Source organism: Hemicordylus capensis, chromosome 2 (assembly GCF_027244095.1).
Source record: "Hemicordylus capensis ecotype Gifberg chromosome 2, rHemCap1.1.pri, whole genome shotgun sequence".
Lineage (NCBI taxonomy): Eukaryota > Metazoa > Chordata > Lepidosauria > Squamata > Cordylidae > Hemicordylus > Hemicordylus capensis.
The window spans coordinates 377,134,346-377,154,361 of record NC_069658.1 but is presented as its reverse complement, the minus strand read 5'-3'; the positions used below and the strand labels follow the sequence as shown (position 1 = coordinate 377,154,361).

At 44.6% G+C, this 20,016-nt stretch overlaps 2 protein-coding genes across 3 annotated transcripts; one reads left to right on the top strand and one right to left on the bottom strand.

Moving 5' to 3' along the window:
* The first annotated feature begins 302 nt into the window (after positions 1–302).
* Positions 303–8,449, top strand: LOC128345530 (RING finger protein 11-like). The gene is made up of 3 exons (XM_053297589.1): positions 303–566; positions 3,800–3,969; positions 6,653–8,449. The coding sequence occupies exons 1-3, from the start codon at positions 435–437 to the stop codon at positions 6,822–6,824; spliced, it is 474 nt and encodes a 157-aa protein (XP_053153564.1). The 5' UTR covers positions 303–434; the 3' UTR covers positions 6,825–8,449.
* Positions 8,340–19,915, bottom strand: TRIR (telomerase RNA component interacting RNase). 2 transcript variants are annotated; one of them, XR_008316514.1, is made up of 4 exons: positions 19,529–19,915; positions 14,645–14,722; positions 13,069–13,274; positions 8,340–9,187 (listed from the first exon to the last, which is right to left on the bottom strand). XR_008316514.1 is itself a non-coding variant. In XM_053297590.1 (3 exons), the coding sequence occupies exons 1-3, from the start codon at positions 19,775–19,777 to the stop codon at positions 13,167–13,169; spliced, it is 435 nt and encodes a 144-aa protein (XP_053153565.1). In that variant the 5' UTR covers positions 19,778–19,915; the 3' UTR covers positions 11,355–13,166. The 2 variants fall into 2 exon arrangements, 1 of the variants encoding a protein (XP_053153565.1); XM_053297590.1 differs by lacking the exon at positions 8,340–9,187 and having other exon boundaries at positions 11,355–13,274.
* Positions 19,916–20,016: the final 101 nt, after the last annotated feature.

Sequence of the window (20,016 nt, the reverse complement as noted above, 5' to 3'; positions counted from 1 at the left end):
AATTATCACTTTTTTTTTTGCGACTGTAATGCAATATAGATTGCACCCAAAATGAAATCAGACCATTATTTGTACCTTTACATTTACTGACTATACTCTTATCTCTGCTACATCTATAAAGAGCAATTAAAATCATTCAGTCAGTACATAATAGTACTGACTGAATAGTGTCAATATAATAGTGTCACCCTTCGATTTGAACCAGTTTCCTTTGTTTATTACGCCAAAAAGACTTGAAAACACCATAACCTCCCCCCGCCGGTCGGGTTCCTTCTGCGCAAACGCGGAGTTCTTGCGGCTAGGACTACAATTCCCGGCACGACACGCGGGCGCCTTTCCTCCAGTCTTTCCCCTCCCTCCCCATTGCTTTTGGCAGAGGGAGGTTGCCCCGGCCGGATCCGGCGGCGGCCCCGAGCGGGCGGGCTCGGCTGGGCATGGGGGGCTGCCTTTCTTCGCAGACGGCTGATGACCTCTCGCTGCTCAACGACTCCACTGGAGATGGTGCGAGCCTCGGGCCTGGAGATCCACCTCTACCACCCGCCTCCGCTCCTCCGCCTCCCTACCAGGTACCTTAACCTACCTAGTCAGAGGAAGGAGGAAAGTGGGGCTTGGTCTTTGGAACTGGACTTCCCTGGCTGTCGCCAGCTGTGGGGCTAGGCATTGCCTTGCAGTTAGCTGTAGGAAGCCTATGGGGCTTTGCTGGGCAGGAGCAGCACGCTGACATATGGGGCGGGGCAACCCGGAGAACATTTTGTGGGTATCGTCATCTCTAAGCTGTTTGGTCTGGGAGTTGCCAGGTTTAGGACAGAGATCGGGTACTGAGTTTGGCTCACGGGGGCAAGTGGAGAGGATGGGGCCGCAGGGCTGGGACACAAACTCCCACCATACACGTGAACGAATCTCAAGAGTACAAGGCGGGGGCTGACATGGCCAGTGATTGTTTCTAGGGTGAGTTTGCTCCAGTCCTGGTTCTGGAATGGCTCAGCACTGGAGCAAATGTTGATGTTGAGCTGGGAACACAACAGATGTTATTAACTTATGTTTGAGAGAGTAGTATTGTCCCTTGAACAGCTAGGCTATTGTAGCTGAGAGGTGAGTTAGGCATTATGGTCTTTTTATTGCTTTACCACAGCGCAAGCAAGCTATACAACATAAAGTGAGCGACTAGAGTAGAGACTATGGGGTGCATTCTGTGTGCAAGTCAATTTTGGAGGGTGCCCCATATAGTACCAAAGTGGGGGAAACCTGGAAAAAATGCTGGTGTAATCTGCTGGATGGAGCATTGGATTCGGACTGAGGTGACAGGTTCAAATCTCTGTTCATATATAAGCGAAGAATATCTTCATGCATGTTTTTAGGTGTTCACATAAACTGTTTCAGTGTACACTTTATAATGAAAAGTATGAATGTAACAAACACATGTTTAGTGTAGAGTTACTCTCCTCAGGGAGCTAGGGATGAGTGCAGCCCTGTTGAATTTATATTTGCAGGCAAACTCAAGTTCATATGTGAAACAGACGCCACTAGGCAGTCTTGAACAAGTTGCAGTCAGTCTAAGTTGCCTCACAAGTTGGTTATGAGGATAAAATACATGGATAACCCCACATACACCACTCTGAGTCCTTTGGAGGAAGGGCAGGGTTCAAATGTAATAAAATAAGCACTTATGAGAAAACCGCCATAACATTACTGTGGCAGAAATAGCATTAGGCCTCTGTGGCATGGTGTGTTGGGCAAAAACCCCCATGAAGTCTGATTCTTCTGAAGAGGTACTGTGGAGCTAGGACTATGTGGGGGAGCTGAAGGTTTAGAGAACTTCAAGGAAGTTTGGGTTACAACTAAAGTTGGATAGAAGGAAATGGTACAAATTGCTCTGAAGACGTGAAGAGAGTTCCTTGCTTTGCTAAAAAGGCAGACACATTGTGGTTCCTATGGTGTTTTGGAAATGAAAGCTCGGGCTCTCCGTGGGTGATATGTGTGCGCTCACATAAATCTTTATGTGAATATTTTATTTTTAAAAATTAAGTGAATCTTTATGTTGAGCTCCAGGCTCTGGTATCCAGGGAAGCAGAGTCGGAGTTCATATACTATTATCTTTTCCACAGATAAATTGCCTAGAATGTACATAATAGTTTCACTTCATCCTTGCTATGGTTGCCCCAGGTGCCTTTGATCTTTGCTTTCCAGTAATATCTGATACTTGTTTTGAAGTAGTTTGCATTTTTTTTGCACGCTGCTACAACTGCCATGCCAGATCCCATTTCCATAGACCAGCATTTCCTAAAGAGTTATGACCAATCTTCTAGGAAGAAGGAAAGGTGGAGATGGATAGAAGGGGAGCTATGGTTGTTTCATCTTTGTGCATCACCACAGATCTGTGTGAAACTCTATGGACAGGACAGGTAGCAAAACCTCTGTTTCACTTCTATGAAAAGCGTAGGGAATGGAAAAAAATAATAGGCTTCCATCCTCCAAAAAGTTCTGGAGACACCCTTTGGAAAAAAGACAGCCCAGAGGTGGGATAGAAGGACAGGGACATGATAAGGAAAAGTTATTCACAGTGATTAAAACAACTCAGGGTTATCTGATGAACCTGAGAGGCAGCAGACTAAACAAACAAACAGACTGCACAAAAAATACAGATGAGTGGAATTAATTGCACAAGTTGTAATTCTCATTGGCATGAATGTCTTAAAAACAAACACCTAAATATATATGAGCTTTTGGTGGCAACCTCAATATTCAAAAGCCACAAACAGTTGGATGATATACACTAAGAGGAGATGGCACAGTCACCATCATGATCCGCTTCTTGTTAGCATTTGGATGGCCGTTGTTAAAAGACAAAATAACGCTGAGCTAGGTGGACCATTGGCTTCAGCCAGCATTGCAATTCTTATGTCCTGAACCTCTGAACAAGGGCAGCGCTCTGTAGTATTGCCGTGCCGTGTGCTATAGAGAGCAACTATTTTATGCAACTCTAGTGAGCAACTGTGGTTGGCACAAGTGCCTTCACTGATTTAAAATACAGTACAATGGCTCAGGAGGAAGGCCATACTGCCAAGTGAAACTGGGACATCTTTGCATACTAACAATATGCTGTTGGACCACTACCTCATGTCAAATGTTTGTCTAGATACATTTTCTTTCAAGGCATGAGGGAAGATTCTGATCATTTTATGGCAGGTTAATTGGTCCTGAAAGGATCCTAACACCTGGGTGTATATGAATTGACTGCTTTGGAGGCATCTACAAATTACACAGAGATGGCGACATCGCTCAGTGGTACAACTCATGCTTTACATGCAGAAAATTCAGTCCCTGGCATCTCCAGTTAGGGCTGGGGAAAATCTCTGTTTGAAACCCTGAAGAGCCTCTAACAGTCAATGGAGGCAATAATGAGCAAGCTGGACCAATGGTCTGACTTCATATAAGGTGGCTAATATTCGTATGTATATCCTTGCTGCTTAGTGTGTATATGGTATCATCTGTTTTGAACAATAGTTCAAGAGTACCATGATTTAGATATCTGTGTATAGGAGAGTGGATGATGTTGGACAATTTCAGCCCTGTTTATGTCAACATGCTAAGTAGTCTGTGTGCATGTAAGAGCTCTCAGGATTTTTAGTTTGCCATACTTGTAGAAACACGTTGTATAAATGACAGATATTTTGAAATGTCTGTGAAGAGAGGGATTTGTGCCGGTTGGATATATCTACATGTGAGTGTATCTGTGTTTGATTAGTATTTGACTACAAGCCTAGCAAGCACTCAGCTGCTTATGCTTGTGATTTTCTAGGAACATGCACCGATTCCAGTGTATCACCCAACGCCCAGCCAGGCACGTCTCGCCACCCAACTAACGGAAGAAGAGCAGATCCGAATAGCTCAGAGGATTGGGCTCATTCAGCACCTTCCCAAAGGAATCTTTGATCCAGGCTCAGAGCCATCAGAGAAGAAAATCAAAGAGTATGTTCTGCACTTATAATGCTCTGTATTTTTCCTGGTAGCTCAGGCTGAATCCTGCAAGCTCCATAGTAATTACTTGCTAATGGATGCAAAAATAGATTCCATGGACTTGGCTAAATTACATGTTTTGTGAAATGTGTAGTTTGATCCTGTATGTTCCCTTTTTTTTTTTTTTTTGGTAAGTGAAATAGAAGCCACAGGGAAGCCCAATCAGGATTGAGACCATAGTGTGTGGGGAGGATGTATTTAAGCTTTCCCCACCAGTCCTGGTGAAAATCACACATCCAAGACTGCTAGTAGCCCTGAGAGGGAATATTCCATTCCCTTTCTGTGTGCCACATTCACAGTCTGATCTCCCCCTGCCCCCAGCTTCCATTTAACTTATAAAAACAAGCATGAAGGGTCACACTTTGTGTTTACTGTAACAGTAAATTTGGTCCTTGGTGTACACTGCCTTCATGCCAAAAAGCCATGGAGTATTGTATTGGCCTGACACAAAATCTACTTGCTGTTCCAAACGAAAATTATACTTGCTCTGAGGTAGCAGCATTGTACAAAGCTTTATAGGCTAGGATGTAAAGCATAGGTAAATTAGTTGGTGCTTCTATAGCATATTGCTATATGCCTTTGTATAATCCTGGAACTCTTGAATCCATGTCCCAAATGAAGCAAATACCTTCTTGAGAATAACATACCAAGCAAGGCTGCAGGATCTAATTATACAGAAGAATTGGGCAGAAAGCCTATCTTACCAGCTGGGAGTGTAAAAAGTAACTATAAAGCAAAATGATCACTTGGGGAAGGTTGGAATTGGAAGGTTGGGGAAGGTTGGAAAGCCTATCTTACCAGCTGGGAGTGTAAAAAGTAACTATAAAGCAAAATGATCATTTGGGGAAGGTTGGAATTCTGCCCCAACTAAAGAAAGGACCTGTGCAGGCACAAGTAGATACCCTCTGCAGTCCTGCTTTTAGCATTCCTGAACCTCAGGAACTATAATTAGATGTTGGCATCCCATCTCGTCAGTATAACAGACTGAGGGGGATGGAATAAGAGAACACAGATTGCTTTATGTCAGCAGCCACAGAAGAGGGTTGCTGGGCATTGCCTGTGGTCATTTGGTGAGCTAGAGGCATGTTACTGGAACCATGATATGCTCCCCTCTTCTCAGCAGCTACTATCCTAATCTCTGTTATGATACCCATCTCTCATTTCTTGATAAATGAGATAACTTACAACAAATTAGATATGGAAGGCTAGTTCTTGGGAAATAGCTGATTCCTGCTTGGTGGGGAAAGGAAGAGACAAGCTTTACTATTGGCCAGATTATTTTGCTGGGTCTCCTCTCCCCTCCCCCACAAGCTATGTTACTGAGCTGCACTGACAAAGACTGCTGATCTTGTGACCTTAAGGAAGTTGTGTTTGCCTGTAAACACCTCCCCTCTTCTTTTGAAATGAAAATTGTGCAAGAGAAGATGTACCTTAGAGAATCTGGATGTGTTTCTGTTGCCTCTCTGCATTTTTCTATCTGAGAGAGTTTTTTAAATTGCCAGGATCGTGGGGCACATGAAGTTAATAGGCAGCATATTAAAATAAACAAAAAATCCTCTCCCTTTCAACACATAACATTTAAAGTTAGTTGCTATGTAGACAGAATATAACTCTGGGTTGTTTTAAGAATCAAATAAATGAACAGCATTTATGCACCAGGATTCTTTTGGTGGGATAGGAGATGTGCAAGTGAAGGGTGTGTGTGTAGGGATGTCTTTTAAACCTCTGACTTTAAAGATAGGAATGAAAAACTCAGGATGGAGGGTTCTGTCTCTTAACTGACGTGTGTGTTTCAGTACAGCAACAAATGGTACAATTGGCCATTCTGAGACATGGGGTTTTAGATCAGTTGGGCTCTGGCAGTGACTGTCTTGCTATATACAAGCTCATTTTACCATGCAAATGTTGCGGGTGGGGGAAATCACCAGGTGGTTGTAGTTTGACCTCCAGACTGGTAAACTGACCTTTTATTCTTGGACCTGTATTTGAGCTGACTGTGAGGAGGTAAAGGCTATAGTCCACGTTATGTTCAACACTTGTACGAGTATACACTGTACATAGGTACAGTTATTCACATGTTGTGTTGAATACAGGTACAATAGTACACCTCCTATCTGTACCATGCATTTGAGGGACTAGTATCCAGGTTCACTGTTAAAATGAATGCAGGTAAGTCATTCACACAAAACCACATACGAGACATCTGTACACTCATACAACATAGTATCTGATGAGGGCTTGGCGAGGAACACTGATTCTACAATACCAAGAACCTCAAGTACCAGAAAAATTGTGGATTTTGGCATCAGGCAGGTATTTGTGGGGAGCAGCCTGAATGTGTTAATGATTGACAGAAGGAAGGTAGTGCAGCCCCTTCAATATACTACTTTGGCACATAACACAAGACGATTTTCATGTGTCATAAAGTGAGCTCAATGCTAGGTCTTTTGTGACTGATTTTGTGATGTTTGAAAGCACGGAGCAAAATGGGGAGTCATTCTTGGCTATTTTCTGGCATATCTGAAATTGCCACAAAGAAAATTGGGCAGGGAATGTAAGAGTGAGTTTTGAAACCACCTTACCGTTTCTTTATGTTAATGATACCATCTCATTTTCTTTCTCTACCTGGCTTCAGGTGTGTGATCTGCATGCTGGATTTTGTTTATGGAGATCCCATCCGGTTCCTGCCCTGCCTGCACATCTATCACGTACACTGCATTGACGACTGGCTGATGCGGTCATTCACTTGTCCCTCTTGCATGGAGCCAGTTGACGCTGCTCTGCTGTCCTCCTATGAGACTAACTGAGGTTGCTCCACGTCCTGCTCTTGTTAATGCTTCCAGGCTGGGGCTTTTAGGGAGGCTGGTGGGGCTAGGATGTGACACATTCTTTATTTGCACACTTCTGGGATACACCAAAGAACCCTATGGCAAAGAGCCCTGGAGGACAACACCACAGCCATTCTGGCTTGGCTAGCTGTGCTAAAAGCTGACTTGTGCCATATTTGAGCATTTTTTCCAGACTTGTTGGGCAGGGAGGGAGAAGGGAATGACAAAGTTGGGGTTGTCTTTTCACTTCCCCCATAAATGCATCCCCCTCACACACCCAAAGATCAGGATTGTTTGAAATTATTCCCTGCCCTCATGCCCCTCTAATTCCCACTGAGTTAGCAAGTATAGTTCTCTTGGGGCTATGTGAGGGCATCAGACTGTAACTATCATCAAGAGTTTTTAAAACCTTAAAACTGATGTTGGTGGCAAAACCCTTGTGATTTCAATTCAAGAGAGGAATTCAGGGATGCAACACTATGGCTCTGGCTGGTTTGTGGTGGAATCTGAGGTTTTGTCAAAGTTTGTGATTTTTAAGCATTCTCCCTTCTGCCACATAAAATAGATATTAACTTCATTTAACTGGGTGGCAACAGCAGCTGTGTTTAAATCTTGGCCAACACTGACTATTTACGCAGTAGTACACATACTGCAATGCAGAAAACAAACCTAAAGAGCTTGTCTCCTTTGTGGGGCATCTTGGAACCGTAATGTTGCAGCAGGGAGGCTACAGCTTGATTCTATAGCTGTCAGTTGGAGGCAGAGTGCTTTTAGTTTTTTGGGGGTGTTTCAGCTAAGAAGAGTGCCTGGAGGGATACTATTTCCTTTCTCTCTTCTGCTTTTAAAGTTGTTTCTCAATCAAGACAGGAATTTTTATTTGTTCTGAAGAAGTATACTGTGATGCTATTGCAGGCCAGGCACACTTCCCCAGAGAATGTTTAGAGGTTTATAGGGGGGAAAGGATTCCACAGGGGAAGAGGGAGTGGTTTTATCCTATCACATGGATGGAATAGATTTAGAGAGAAAATTTGAGTATTTTCACTGGTACTCAGTTCTCATTCAGGTGCAGTTAACTGGATCTTTTCCCCCCTGCAAATGTAGATGTCCCTCACAAGTCAAAGTTTTCCCTTTCCATGAAACTAATGCAGTATTGACACTTTCTAGATAAATATTTGGCATGTTTAAAGGTGATAGAGGTGGTAAAGTTATTTGTAAATAACAATTTTTATAGAAAGTTGATGATCCAGTATGGTAAAATCCCTTCTAGAGACTGACTGTGAGTTAAGGCATTCAAGTGCACTATTATAGAAGAGAAAAGAACTTCTGCTTGTTTGTTGCCCAGTTTGTGCTGTTTGCCTTACACAAATCCAAGTGAAGACCCTTGTCCCATAGGAAACTGCTAGCACAGCCCTTTGGTCACTGCCATGCAGCAAGCCCACCATTTGGAAAGGCTTCCCTTAGTCATGCTCTGTTGTTTATTGCCTTGCAAGTGGAGAGGCGTGAAAGTGCTTTACTGGTTATGTATTGTTCTTAACAAGGTTTTAGCACTTGGAAGTAAAACTGATGTACATTGCATTCAAATGAAATAAAATAGATTGCCTACAGTCCCTTGTAAATATGCTTGACTGGGGAGGTGGGGCGTGTGCTGACTAGGGATGTGCATGGAACCGGCGCAAGGGGGAATCCTTTAAGGGCAGAGGGAGGGTACCCTTACCCTTCCCACCATGTTTCCCCCCACTGGCACAGCATTGGCAGCAGCGTACCTCCCTGCAACCCCCATGTCCTCTTCAGACAGAAGTAACAGGAAGTACCCGGTGCACACCAGGTGCGTGTGGCAGGGAGGTATGCTGCTGGCCCAAGGGACACTTAAAATGGAGTGGGAGGGGTAAGGGCACCCTACCCTGCCCTTAAAGGTATGTGCCCCCCACCTTTGAACCAGCTAAACAGCCAGTTGTTTCAACTGGTTCGTGCACATCCCTAGTGCTGACTACTCAAAACACTCTCCTTCCATCCCCCCCCCCCACCAATTAAGGTTAATTAGAACAGAAACTGAGAGGCAGAATTTCCTAGTGGTCAGTCATCAGTGATTCTGTTCTGCCCAGCTTTTCTCTTCCTGAACATAGATGGAACTGGTGGCCAATCAGTTGCTGCAACTAGACAAAACTTGATTGGCAGGATCTTGCTTGGACTCAGGCTGTTCCCTTTCTCCTTATTGTCCTGGTAAAGAAACAGCAGCGGGTGTTTTCAAAGCCACACTGAAAACTTTCTTCCATTAGTGTGATCCTAAGAGTGGTGAGGGGAGAGGCAGCTGCAGCCCGATTCCCAGAACAGGGCAGTTTTGCCTAAAGGGAACAGCAAAGAATGGAGAAGGAGTGATTAGGGGGCAGCTGTAGTCCAAAGCACTGAATTTGTTCTCATAAGGAGACACTGAGGTGACAGGCAAGTGTCTCAAACGCAAACCTCCTTGGTAGCTTTACTGCTTTATAGTCTGAAACTGTCGCTGAAGTTGTCCTCTCTTACAGCCCCAGCACAGTACCCGGCTGGTGCATGAGAAACTCCACCTTTCCGCTGGCAACTCAGCCACCCAAAGTATAAGTAACAACATTCAGACATGTTCCCACTGTCTCTGCTGATACACAGCACAAGGTATATTTCTAGCCCTGCTACTTGACTGATGGGACAGTTGGAATAAGTGAAAAGCAGAGGGGAAAAGCTAAAGAGTCTTCAAGAACATAAAAGGTCTTCGAGGAGGGGCCCTAGCTGAGTGCTGGAACATGTGGAACAGGTACTCTCATTCAATCCCTCAATCTGCAAGGACATCAGATTACTAGGAAAGACCTCTGCTTGATCCCCTAGAAAGCAGCCAGCAGACCAAACAGATAATACTAATTGTTACAGGTTTGACTCTGTGAAAGGCAATTTTTTCCATAAGGCAGATGTAGTTGGACAAAAGGAGAGCAAAGATTAAGCCTACTAACCTGTAAGAGGCTAAAATATCAAAAGGAGAAAGAAACCAGTGTTGATGGGACAAACTGATGTAGAAACTGGTTGAATAAGGAATCAAAACAATGGCAAAAGGTAAATGCTGTGAGAGGAACATTCTGCTATAGCCAGGGATAGCAGACATCACTGAATAGGGAAAGTAGATATTTATACCTGTTTCACAGCACAAGGTTTATAGATTATGGGATCATGAGCATATGGGAAGGAGCAAGAGCTAACATCTTGAATACAAAGATGGACTGTTGATCAGGCAATATTAACAGTTTAACCACAACAAATGTGGAGCTGTGTTTTTCATAGCCCAGTTACTTCTAGACCTTGTCCATATATTTTCTGAGTGTAAACCTGTGCTGTAGCAACCACATCCTAGGAGGCTGTGGAAGTGTTTCAGGGCAGAGTACACCTGCATCTTTGTGAACAAAAAGCAACACACCAAAGCATAGTAGTTTAAGCAATCTATGCTCATTTTCTCCAATATAGCTCGACTATATAATGACATGAAGCTTCAGCTTGAACTAGCTACTTCTGTGGAGACAGCTGCATTCTCCAGGCATGCTTACCAATGTTCTCTTAACTATCACAAATGACTGCTGCTGTCCCTGTGAGCAGTCAGTTCATACTAGAGTTGTGGCACACTGTAGCCTTAACATACACAAAAGTACTGCTCACAGGGAGGGGAGGGGTTTTAGCTGACCTCCCCATTCCTCTGCACTTCTCTGTGCTCCCTGAAAATCTGCTTCCTGAGTGCTCCCCCCACCTGCCAAGCATGATGTGGCCAAGGGAGCTGCAATAAGGAGCAGTGGATTGGTGAAGGGCAGTAAGTCGTTTTTCCTCCTGTCAGTGGAACTTCAGTTTGCACTACGAACAGTTAGGCAACAATGCAGTGACAATAAGCACCAGTGTTGTGTGAAACATTGCCTAGCTATACTGGGGGCCTAAATGACAATCTATACCTGCCATTAATTAGAATCATCTCATTGAGATAGCCAGTTAACAGTATAGAAGCTTTTGGTGCAAAGGCAGTTTAGCCTTGAGGTAATGGAACTGTGGATGTATCCAAGATCTCAATCACACAATTACAACATTAACAACACTGAGTTCCTTTTCCTACCATTTCAAGCACACATTTGTGGAATTGGGATTCTAATCAGAGATCTTAAGTACCAAACCAGGAGGCCTAGATTAATTAATCCAGAACATAAGTGTACATTGTTATAATTGGATTCCATTCTAATTCTCCTTCACTAATCTCCCCTTACTTTATACCAACAAATACCTCAGGCTTTTGTATAGCCCTTCATTCAGAAGTCTCATTTTACCTAGCCATGGGGCTGTCAGAAGTGATCACTATTATAAGCAGGGGGGAAACATGCTATAACTAAGCTTTAGATGCTATCTATGCTCACAGCTGTAGTAAACAGTAGGTATCTTATGTACTGTAGTACATCCTTACTGATGTAGAAATATGTAACAGACATGACATTTAAACAGATAATGCTGAACAAATCAATGTCCACAACAGAATTTTATTTTAAAAAGAATAGTATTAAGAATGATCATCAGTGCTCTAAGCTGGGCTGTGAAGGTCAAAAGCAATAAAGGGAGTTGGGTCAAGCATAGAACAGGGAAGCAAACTGCCACCACTTCATAGCAGGTTGGTAACTAACTACCAGTGAATATTTAAACCTTTACAGTTGCTTTAGGCTTTCAACAGCAAATTGTCTCCCATATGACAAAATCAGCTTGGTTGAAATTCCAGCATGGGTATGTAACACTAAACAAAAGTATTGCTGGACCCACTTCAAGCATCTTTAAGTGTCCTACATAATTGCCAAAGCCAGTCAGATTGATTGATAGAAAGCAGTGACATTTTAGAACAGAAGGTATTTACATATAAGACATTTGGCCTACAGGCCATTTTATGAACACTTATTAAACACCCAGTCAGGCCCCTCCTAGATGGTGATGTATAACCTCAGCTGGTATATCTTCAAAATATAAATTCTTCCCTGTGAATATGACATGCTTAACACAACTCAGGTTTCTCTCCCCCCCCCCCCCCCAGTTCTTCCTGACATAGGCACCCCTTCTCTTAAAAGGACATGGCAAAATAAGGTAAGATGCAAAAGTGAGCCTTAACTGCACCTCAACAAAAAATCAGAAGAAATATGCCAGAGTATAAAAGGTTTCATCAGTACTCTCAATTGTTGATGTGAGTCCAATTGCTGGGAATGTTCCAGGCCTTTCTATGAAGTTGATGTGCCCAGCCACTCACACCGACAGAATTCACATCACTTGCAAGAAGGCTTTAAGTTTCAACTCTAGAATACTACCTTGCGACAAGTGTAAGGAGTTCAACTGGGATATTTAGAGATAGATAGAAAACAAGATAGGTCCCCTGTGTATAGCAGTCTATTGCTAAACTAATGGCCACAGACCTAGGTCTGTGTTCACAGGCCAAGAACTCTGGCCACAGAGCCCAGGACAGTGACAAACAGGCTAGTATCATGATATCTAGAGTTCCATTTGTCCTAGGCAAGTTTGTAGTAATTGTAACCAGTTTTTCTCCAATACATTAATTGTACTTGGTCTAAGTGCAGACCAAGTTTCTACCTTTCTAGCTAGCAAATAGGCACAGACTAATCCCCAGTGCTGGACTGAAACATGCATAGGAAAAGGCTTAAGCAGCAGCAATTAGAATTCAGAATGAAACCACATAACTCACTGCAGTACTACAGTGAGAATGGAAGAAAAAAGAGCAGAAATGCTGTCACAAAACTGCCAGATGCTAAGCATACTAAGAAACTCAGCACCATTCATTATTTATCATCTACAGAAAAAGATGCTCTGGGATTACTGTCTGAAGTAGTAGATTGGTTAGTTATAGCTGCATTTAAGTTCACTTTCAATAGCAAGAGACAATGGATTTGGCAAAGATGAAACCACTTGGCTTATCCAATGGTGAAATTTTCAGGTGTATTAGAAACAAACAAAGGCTCAGTGCTGAACTACTTTGAGGGCAAGTTCTGTTGCCTGGTGATTCAGGGAAACACATATCAGACCAATTCCACTATTTGAGGGATGGATTACAAATTAAAAAGAGAGAGAGTCCTGCAACTAAGTCAAAGTTCTTAGTTCTCAGAAGAAAGAAAAGGAAAACAATAAGTCAACCCAATGAAGGAGGCTCTAAGTTCCCAGATATAAAAGTATGGCAAGTCACCTGCTGCCATGGCAACATTCAGTCTGTAGGGCAGAGCTACTCTCCTTCGACATTTTAAATAATTAGGTACACCAGATTGTCCAGGCTGGAGCTGAAAGTTATTTCACCAAAGGGCGGGTTTTATCATCATCACTGCATTGGTGGGCTTTGTACTTTTTCACTTCAGCCATATATTTGGCCCATGCATCTCCTTTACTTGTCAAAACCTACAAAAGAAAAAAGGAAGGAAAATACTAAAAGTTACATATCTAGAATTCTTGCACTTAAGATGCATGCCATAGCCAGAGTACTAACTCTCATGAACCATGATCCACAAGAGGCCCAGGACATCAATCAAGGAATTCCAATGATTTGTAGTATACAGGTGGTTCAACTTCAATTGAAAAGGTCCACTTAAGTGAATTCAAAGCCTTGCTCTACCATGAACCTCACTGCATGACAGGGATGTGCACGAATATCTTCGGCGCCAGTGGGGGTAGTGCTTTCAGGGCTGGGGAGGGTGTACTCACCCCTCCTGCCGCATTTCCCCCACCGGCACTCTGTTATTTTTAAGCCCCTCAGGGCGGCAGCGTTCCTCCCTGCCGCCCCATTTCCCCCATCGCCCGGAATGAGCGAGTGTGCATGTGCGCCCGTCTGCCGTGCACGTGCAGGCGCACATGTGCTCGCTACTTCTGGCCACTTCCAGCCGATGGGGGGGGCGGGGGGAGGGAGGAACGCTGCCGCCCTGAGGGGCTTAAAAATAACAGAACGCCGGCAGGGGAAATGCGGCGGGAGGGGTGAGTACACCCTCCCCAACACTTAAAGTACTACCACCACAGCGCTGAAACGTTTCGGAGGCCTTTATAATGGCCTCCAAAACGCTTCGGGCACATGCCTACTGCATGATCTTGTGTCAGTCATTATCTTTCAACCTAACCTACCACACAGCATTGTTGTGAGGACAATGTAGGATCACCTCCATGTACACCAGCACCTTAACCTCCCTGGAAGTAGAGCAGGACATGAACATGATAAATAAGTTTCCTGTATGTAAAATGTGTTTTTAAAAAACAGATCTAGGGAATCCCAGTTCCCAACTTCCTTGCTCTTACCATGGGTGAAGGAGGATAAGAACTTAAGAACTCTACTCCCCTTGCAGACCCACATAGCATTTTCCACTGGTAAAGGGGAAGGGGTACAGAATAAGAACCCAGCATGGGTTTCATTATAGTGCTGCTTGCTAACACACAGAAAGCAAGATCTAAAGCAACACAACTGTTCCCTCACACACAAAGGTCTAAGCAGACCTCCTCCTAAGCTGTAAGCAGAGTAGAAGATTCAGCTCCCCAGCGGCTTTTCACATACACAAAATATGGCAGTTTTTATAAGCTGAGGCCATAATCAGACCCCAGCTGCAAAATCAATGCCACACCTGGATGAAATGAGAGCAGATGTGTCTTAGCTTCACCTTCAAGTTCACTGAAGAGAAAGCAGAAGCACTGCTGCCTGCATTAAAGGTTAACACAAACCTAACGCTGCCTTGCCAGCTGCCAATGGACTATTCCTGACATATACTACAAGGCTTATCTCAACTTACCTCATCCTCTGTCTTGTGTTTCTTGGCTACCACTCCTGTCTTCAGGGCTAGCTTGCTGCCCCCTCTCCGCTTGCCCACCTGGGTGAAGGGATAGAAGACTGCAACCGTTATACGAGCCCTGGAAGCTGCAAGGGGAATGTTGCCCACTATATAACGGTATAGGGAGTCCTTCAATTAGATCATCTTAACTCGCCATCACACCTGTCAGTCAGTACAGAGCTGCCGAGCGTTACCTACACCGTTGCGCTAGGAGGGTAAAAGGGCACCTTAGCAGTGTTCACGAATACATCTGTACAGTTAAGCCCAAACATAAAAATACATGAAAAGTAACAATAAAGGGAAGTATACAAAATTATTTCCAGACTCACTGCTAGGAAATAGCATCATCACTGAACATTCAATCACACTCCCCTTCAATATCACAGTCTGGAATTCATGGTTTGATCTTCTGGAAATTATGAGGGCAATTACATTGGTACAACCAACCTGACATCAAAGGGGGCTTTTACCCCCATTGATATCAACAGAATGATGGCCTTTTTCATATGTCTAAAGAAGTGCTGTGCATACCAATATCATCCTACATGCATTATCCCTATTCAAACATCAACAAAACTGGATTCCTAACAGCATGTAGAAACCAAGATTCAAATTTTAGCAAAATGAATTTCAACTCCTTAACTGAAGAACCGTACTTGAAAATATAGGGACTGTTTCTAACCACTAGCAGCTTATAACTGGGCCTAGTTTCTTAATGCCGCCTAATCCTATTGCCAGTGCTTTCAAAATACCCACATCAGTCCAACAGGCAATTCTTTAAAGCAAACATTGTGTTGGAGTATTTAGCTGAAGCTGGCATAAGAACAGCCCTGCTAGATCAGGCCCAAGGCCAATCTAGTCCAGCATCCTGTTTCACACAGTGGCCCACCAGATGCCTCCGAGAAGCCCACAGGCAAGCGGTGAGGGCATGCCTGCTCTCTTGCTGTTGCCCCTGCAGCTGGTATCTGAGGTTGGCGGTGGCCTATAGCCCTCAGACTAGTAACATTGATAGACCTGTCCTCCATAGATTTGTCTAAGCCCCTTTTAAAGCCATCCAAGCTAGTGGCCATCACCACATCCCGTGACAGAGAATTCCAGTGATTAATTATGTGCTGTGTGAAAAAGTATTTCCATTTGTTGGTCCTAAAGTTCTTGGCCATCAGTTTCATGAGATGACCCCTGGTTCTAGTGTTGTGAGAGAGGAAGAACGGTTTCTCTCTGTCAACTCTCTCTACTCCATATATAATTTTATACACCTCTATCTTGTCTCCCCATAGTTGCCTCTTTTCCAAACTAAAAAGCCCCAGATCTGTAGTCTTGCCTCTTAAAGAATGTGCTCCAGGCCCCTGATCATCTTAGTTGCCCTCTTCTGCACCTTTTCCAATTCTAAAATATCTTTCTTAAGATACGGTGACCAGAACCACATTTGGAGTATGCAGTACTCCAAATGTGGCTGTACCATAGTTTCATATAAGGACATTATAATATTAACATTTTTATTTTCAATCTGCTTCCTAATGATCCCTAGTAGGGATGTGCATAGTCTGGACTGGTCCGGCACCGAGGGAGGGGTTACCTTTAAGGGCGGGGGTAGAACTTACCCCTCCCGCTGCTCTTCCTCCTCCGGCGCTGCAGTTTCAAGCGAAGTTTTTGGGGTGGCAGCGTTCCTCGCTGCCGCCCCTGCCCCCGTCGTCGCCTGGAAGTCTCCGTAATGGTGGCGCACACGCACCTGTCGCCGCCGTGCGTGCGCCGCCTACGTCACACGCAGTGTGCGTGTTACATAGGCAGCACGCACGCGCCGCCATGCGCGCATGCGTGCTGCTATTACGGAGACTTCCAGGCAACGACGGGGGCAGGGGCGGCAGCGAGGAACGCTGCCACCCCAAAAACTTCGCTTGAAACTGCAGCGCCGGAGGGGGAAGAGCGGCGGGAGGGGTAAGTTCTACCCCCCACCCTTAAAGGTAGACCCCCCCTTGGTGCCGGACCGGTCTGGCTCCGATCCGGTTCGGAGGCCTCCAACATGGCCTCTGGACCGGTTCGTGCACATCCCTAATTCCTAGCATGGAATTGACCTTTTTCATAGCTGCCACACACTGAGTCAACACTTTTAATGAGCTGTCCACCGCGACCCTAAGAACTCTCTCCTGGTCAGTCAATGACAGTTCAAATCCCATCAGTATATATGTGAATTTGAGGTTTTTTGCCGCAGAATGATTCACCTTACATTTGCTTACATTGAACCGCATTTGCCATTTTGTCATCCACTCACTCCGTTTGGAGAGATCCTTTTGGAGCTCCTCACAATCTGCTGTGGATTTCACTACCCCTAAATAGTTTAGTGTCATCTGCAAATTTGGCTGCTTTGCTGCTTACCCCAACTTCTAGATCATTTATGAACAAGTTAAAGAGCACTGGTCCCAGTACATATCTCTGGGGGACCCCACTTTTTACTTCCCTCCATTGTAAAACTGTCAATTTATTCCTGCCCTCAGTTTCCTGTATTTCAACCAGTTACAAATCCACACATGAACCTGTCCCCTTATCCCATGACTGCTAAGTTCACTCAAGAGCCTTTGGTGGGGAACTTTGTCAAAAGCTTTTTGGAAGTCCAAGTATACTATGACAAGTGGACCATCTTTATCCATATGCCTGTTGAAATTCTCAAATCACTCGAAAAGATTAGTGAAGCAGGACTTGCCTGTGCAGAAACTATGCTGGTTCTCCAGGAAGACCTTTTGTTCTATATGTTTAACAATTCTGTCCTTAAGTATGCTTTCCATCAATTTACCTGGCACAAGCTAATCGGCCTGTAGTTTCCTGGATCCCTTTTCAAAAATGGGAGTTACATTAGCTACTTTCCAGTCCTCTGGTACAGAGCCTGATTATAGAGATAGGTTACATATTTTTGCTGGGAGACAAGCAATTTCACATTTGCGTTCATTCAGAACTCTTGGGTGGATGCCATTTGGCCCTGGCAATTTGTTAGTTTTTAATCCAGTTTAGAACATCCCCTCTTGTCACCTCAAATTGGCCCAGGTATTCAGCCTCCAAGTCTGAGAAGCTAAGTTGTGAAGTGGGAATATGGTTAGCATCCACCATCATGAAGACAGATGCAAAGAACTCATTAAGCTTCTCTGCAATCTCCTTATCCTCTTTAATAATCGCTTTCATGTCCTCATCATCTAAGGGTCCAATAGTCTCCCTGGCAGGTTTTCTGCTCATGATATATTTAAAGAAGTTTTTGTTATTCCCCTCGACACTTCTAGCTATATGTTCCTCAAACTTTCTTTTTGTATCCCTTATTGACTCCTTGCATTTCTTTTGCTAGAGTTTATGTCCCTTCCTGTTTTCTTCATTTGGGCAGGACTTCCATTTTCTGAAGGAAGTCTTCTTCCCTTTTATAGCTTCCCTGACTCTACTTGTTAGCCATGCTGGCATCCTCCTGAATTTGGTGGTACCTTTTCTCCTTCTTGGTTTACATTCCAACTGAGCTTCTATTCTTGTGGTTTTAAATAAGTTCCATGCTTTCTGGAGTGATTTGACTCTCCTGACATTCCCTTTCGGCTTCCTTTTTATCCATCCCCTCATTTTTAAGAAGCTTTCTCTTGGCAATACTCCGCTAGCAGCCAAGCTGAATTGGATCACATATATCCTGAATGGCAGGATATCTTTGCATCTCTATTGCTTTCTCCATACTTCTTGTACTGTGCTGCTTATCATGACTAACACTCAGAAAAAAGTCTCAGGACAGCATTTGACACCACCAATCAATTTTTTTGCACCTTGAGATTCAACCATAAGTGATCAAAACCACCTGCTCCAAATTAAGCTCCAGCAAACAAAAGGAAGTAATAATTGCAAAGTTTTAGTTATGGCTACTGCAGAGTTTTGAAAACAAATAATAGCCAGCATTTATGTTGTGGAGCAGGGTTACAAATAGCCAAAATAATGTGAACTAAAGCTACAATCTGAAGGCGACCCACTCGGAAGCGAAGTGTGCAAATCAAAGTGCGTTACTTCTGATCAAACATGTTTAGGAGCAAGAGGGATTTTCAGGCTTGTTTTAGGCTAACACTAAGATGATTAAACTTGAAGTGGTATTAATTGTACATACATTTTCTCCTTGCAAATAGTAAACTCCCAATACCTTCTTATCAGGGACACTGCTGACAGCAGCATCCCAGCTCTCAGGTCTGCGCTCACTCCACAGCCAACAGAACATTAACATGCACAGCAGTTAGAGTTAAAACTTTTTGTTTTTAAGATCTCTCAGCTTCCAACACACAAGTATGCCTCAGAAAAAAGTTGGGGGCGGGGCTGCCAGGAGAGAAAAATCACTATTAAATACCCACACCGGGCTTAAAATGACGACTTGTATAGTGAGGTCTTTCAAGCCAGAGAGCCCCTTTACTTTATTCGGGCGGAGGACGAGCAGAGTGTTCCGAAAACAAAGAAAACTCAATAATAGGACTCCTGGTAACGTTAGAAGAAAAACTGGTCTGCTAGCGTGCTACCAGAATAGAAAATACCTGCCTCTGGGGCAGCGGCATCAACACCGGGGGAAAGCATATGCACAGGGGGGGCGCATTTTTCAAAGGCAAGACATTACATCTGTCGAGTTCCTGCCTGTCATGCAGCTATTCAGGGCACAGAAGACCTTATCAGGAGGAGGAGGAGGAGGAGGAGGGGTGGGAGGGTGGATGTCCACTGACATACAAGGGGAAGGAAGCGGCAGCCGCCGCCAGCGCCTCGGTCTTTTACTAAAACTGGGTTTGCACGGAGGGTGGCTGCAGGTGGAGAAGAAGAAAAGGAAGGGAAGGGAAGGTCAGTGCCGGGATCCCTTACGAAGCTGAGGGCGCTCCCGCTCCGCTTCTTTCCCGGCGGCTCCTGCTCTCTGGGCGGCTCCGGCCGCGGTTCGCTCTCTTTCTGTTTCTCGGTCCCAGCTCCCCCCGCGCCACTTCTCCCTCCCGCCGCAGCAGCCTCCTCCATGCGCCGCTTGAAGAGCTCCAGGAAGGAACCATCGTTGGCGAAGACATTCACTCCGCCCGGCCCTGCCGCCTCTGAACCCGGGCCTCCGCCTTGCGCCGCAGCCATCTTGCGCCGTTCGCCCTGCTGGACGGGACGGGACGCGGAGCACGACGGGGGAATCACGACACGGCCAGCTCCCGCCGCAAGGCACGGCGGGAGAAAGCAGATTGCTAGGGGGCGGGGCGAGCGAGCTCCTCAGAATCCGATAGGGAAATCGGCTTCTCGATCATGCGCGTCAGGTTCCGAACTGCCGACAGGAAGGACTAACGGGCCCTCAGAAGAACCTATCAAAATAAGCCATGGGT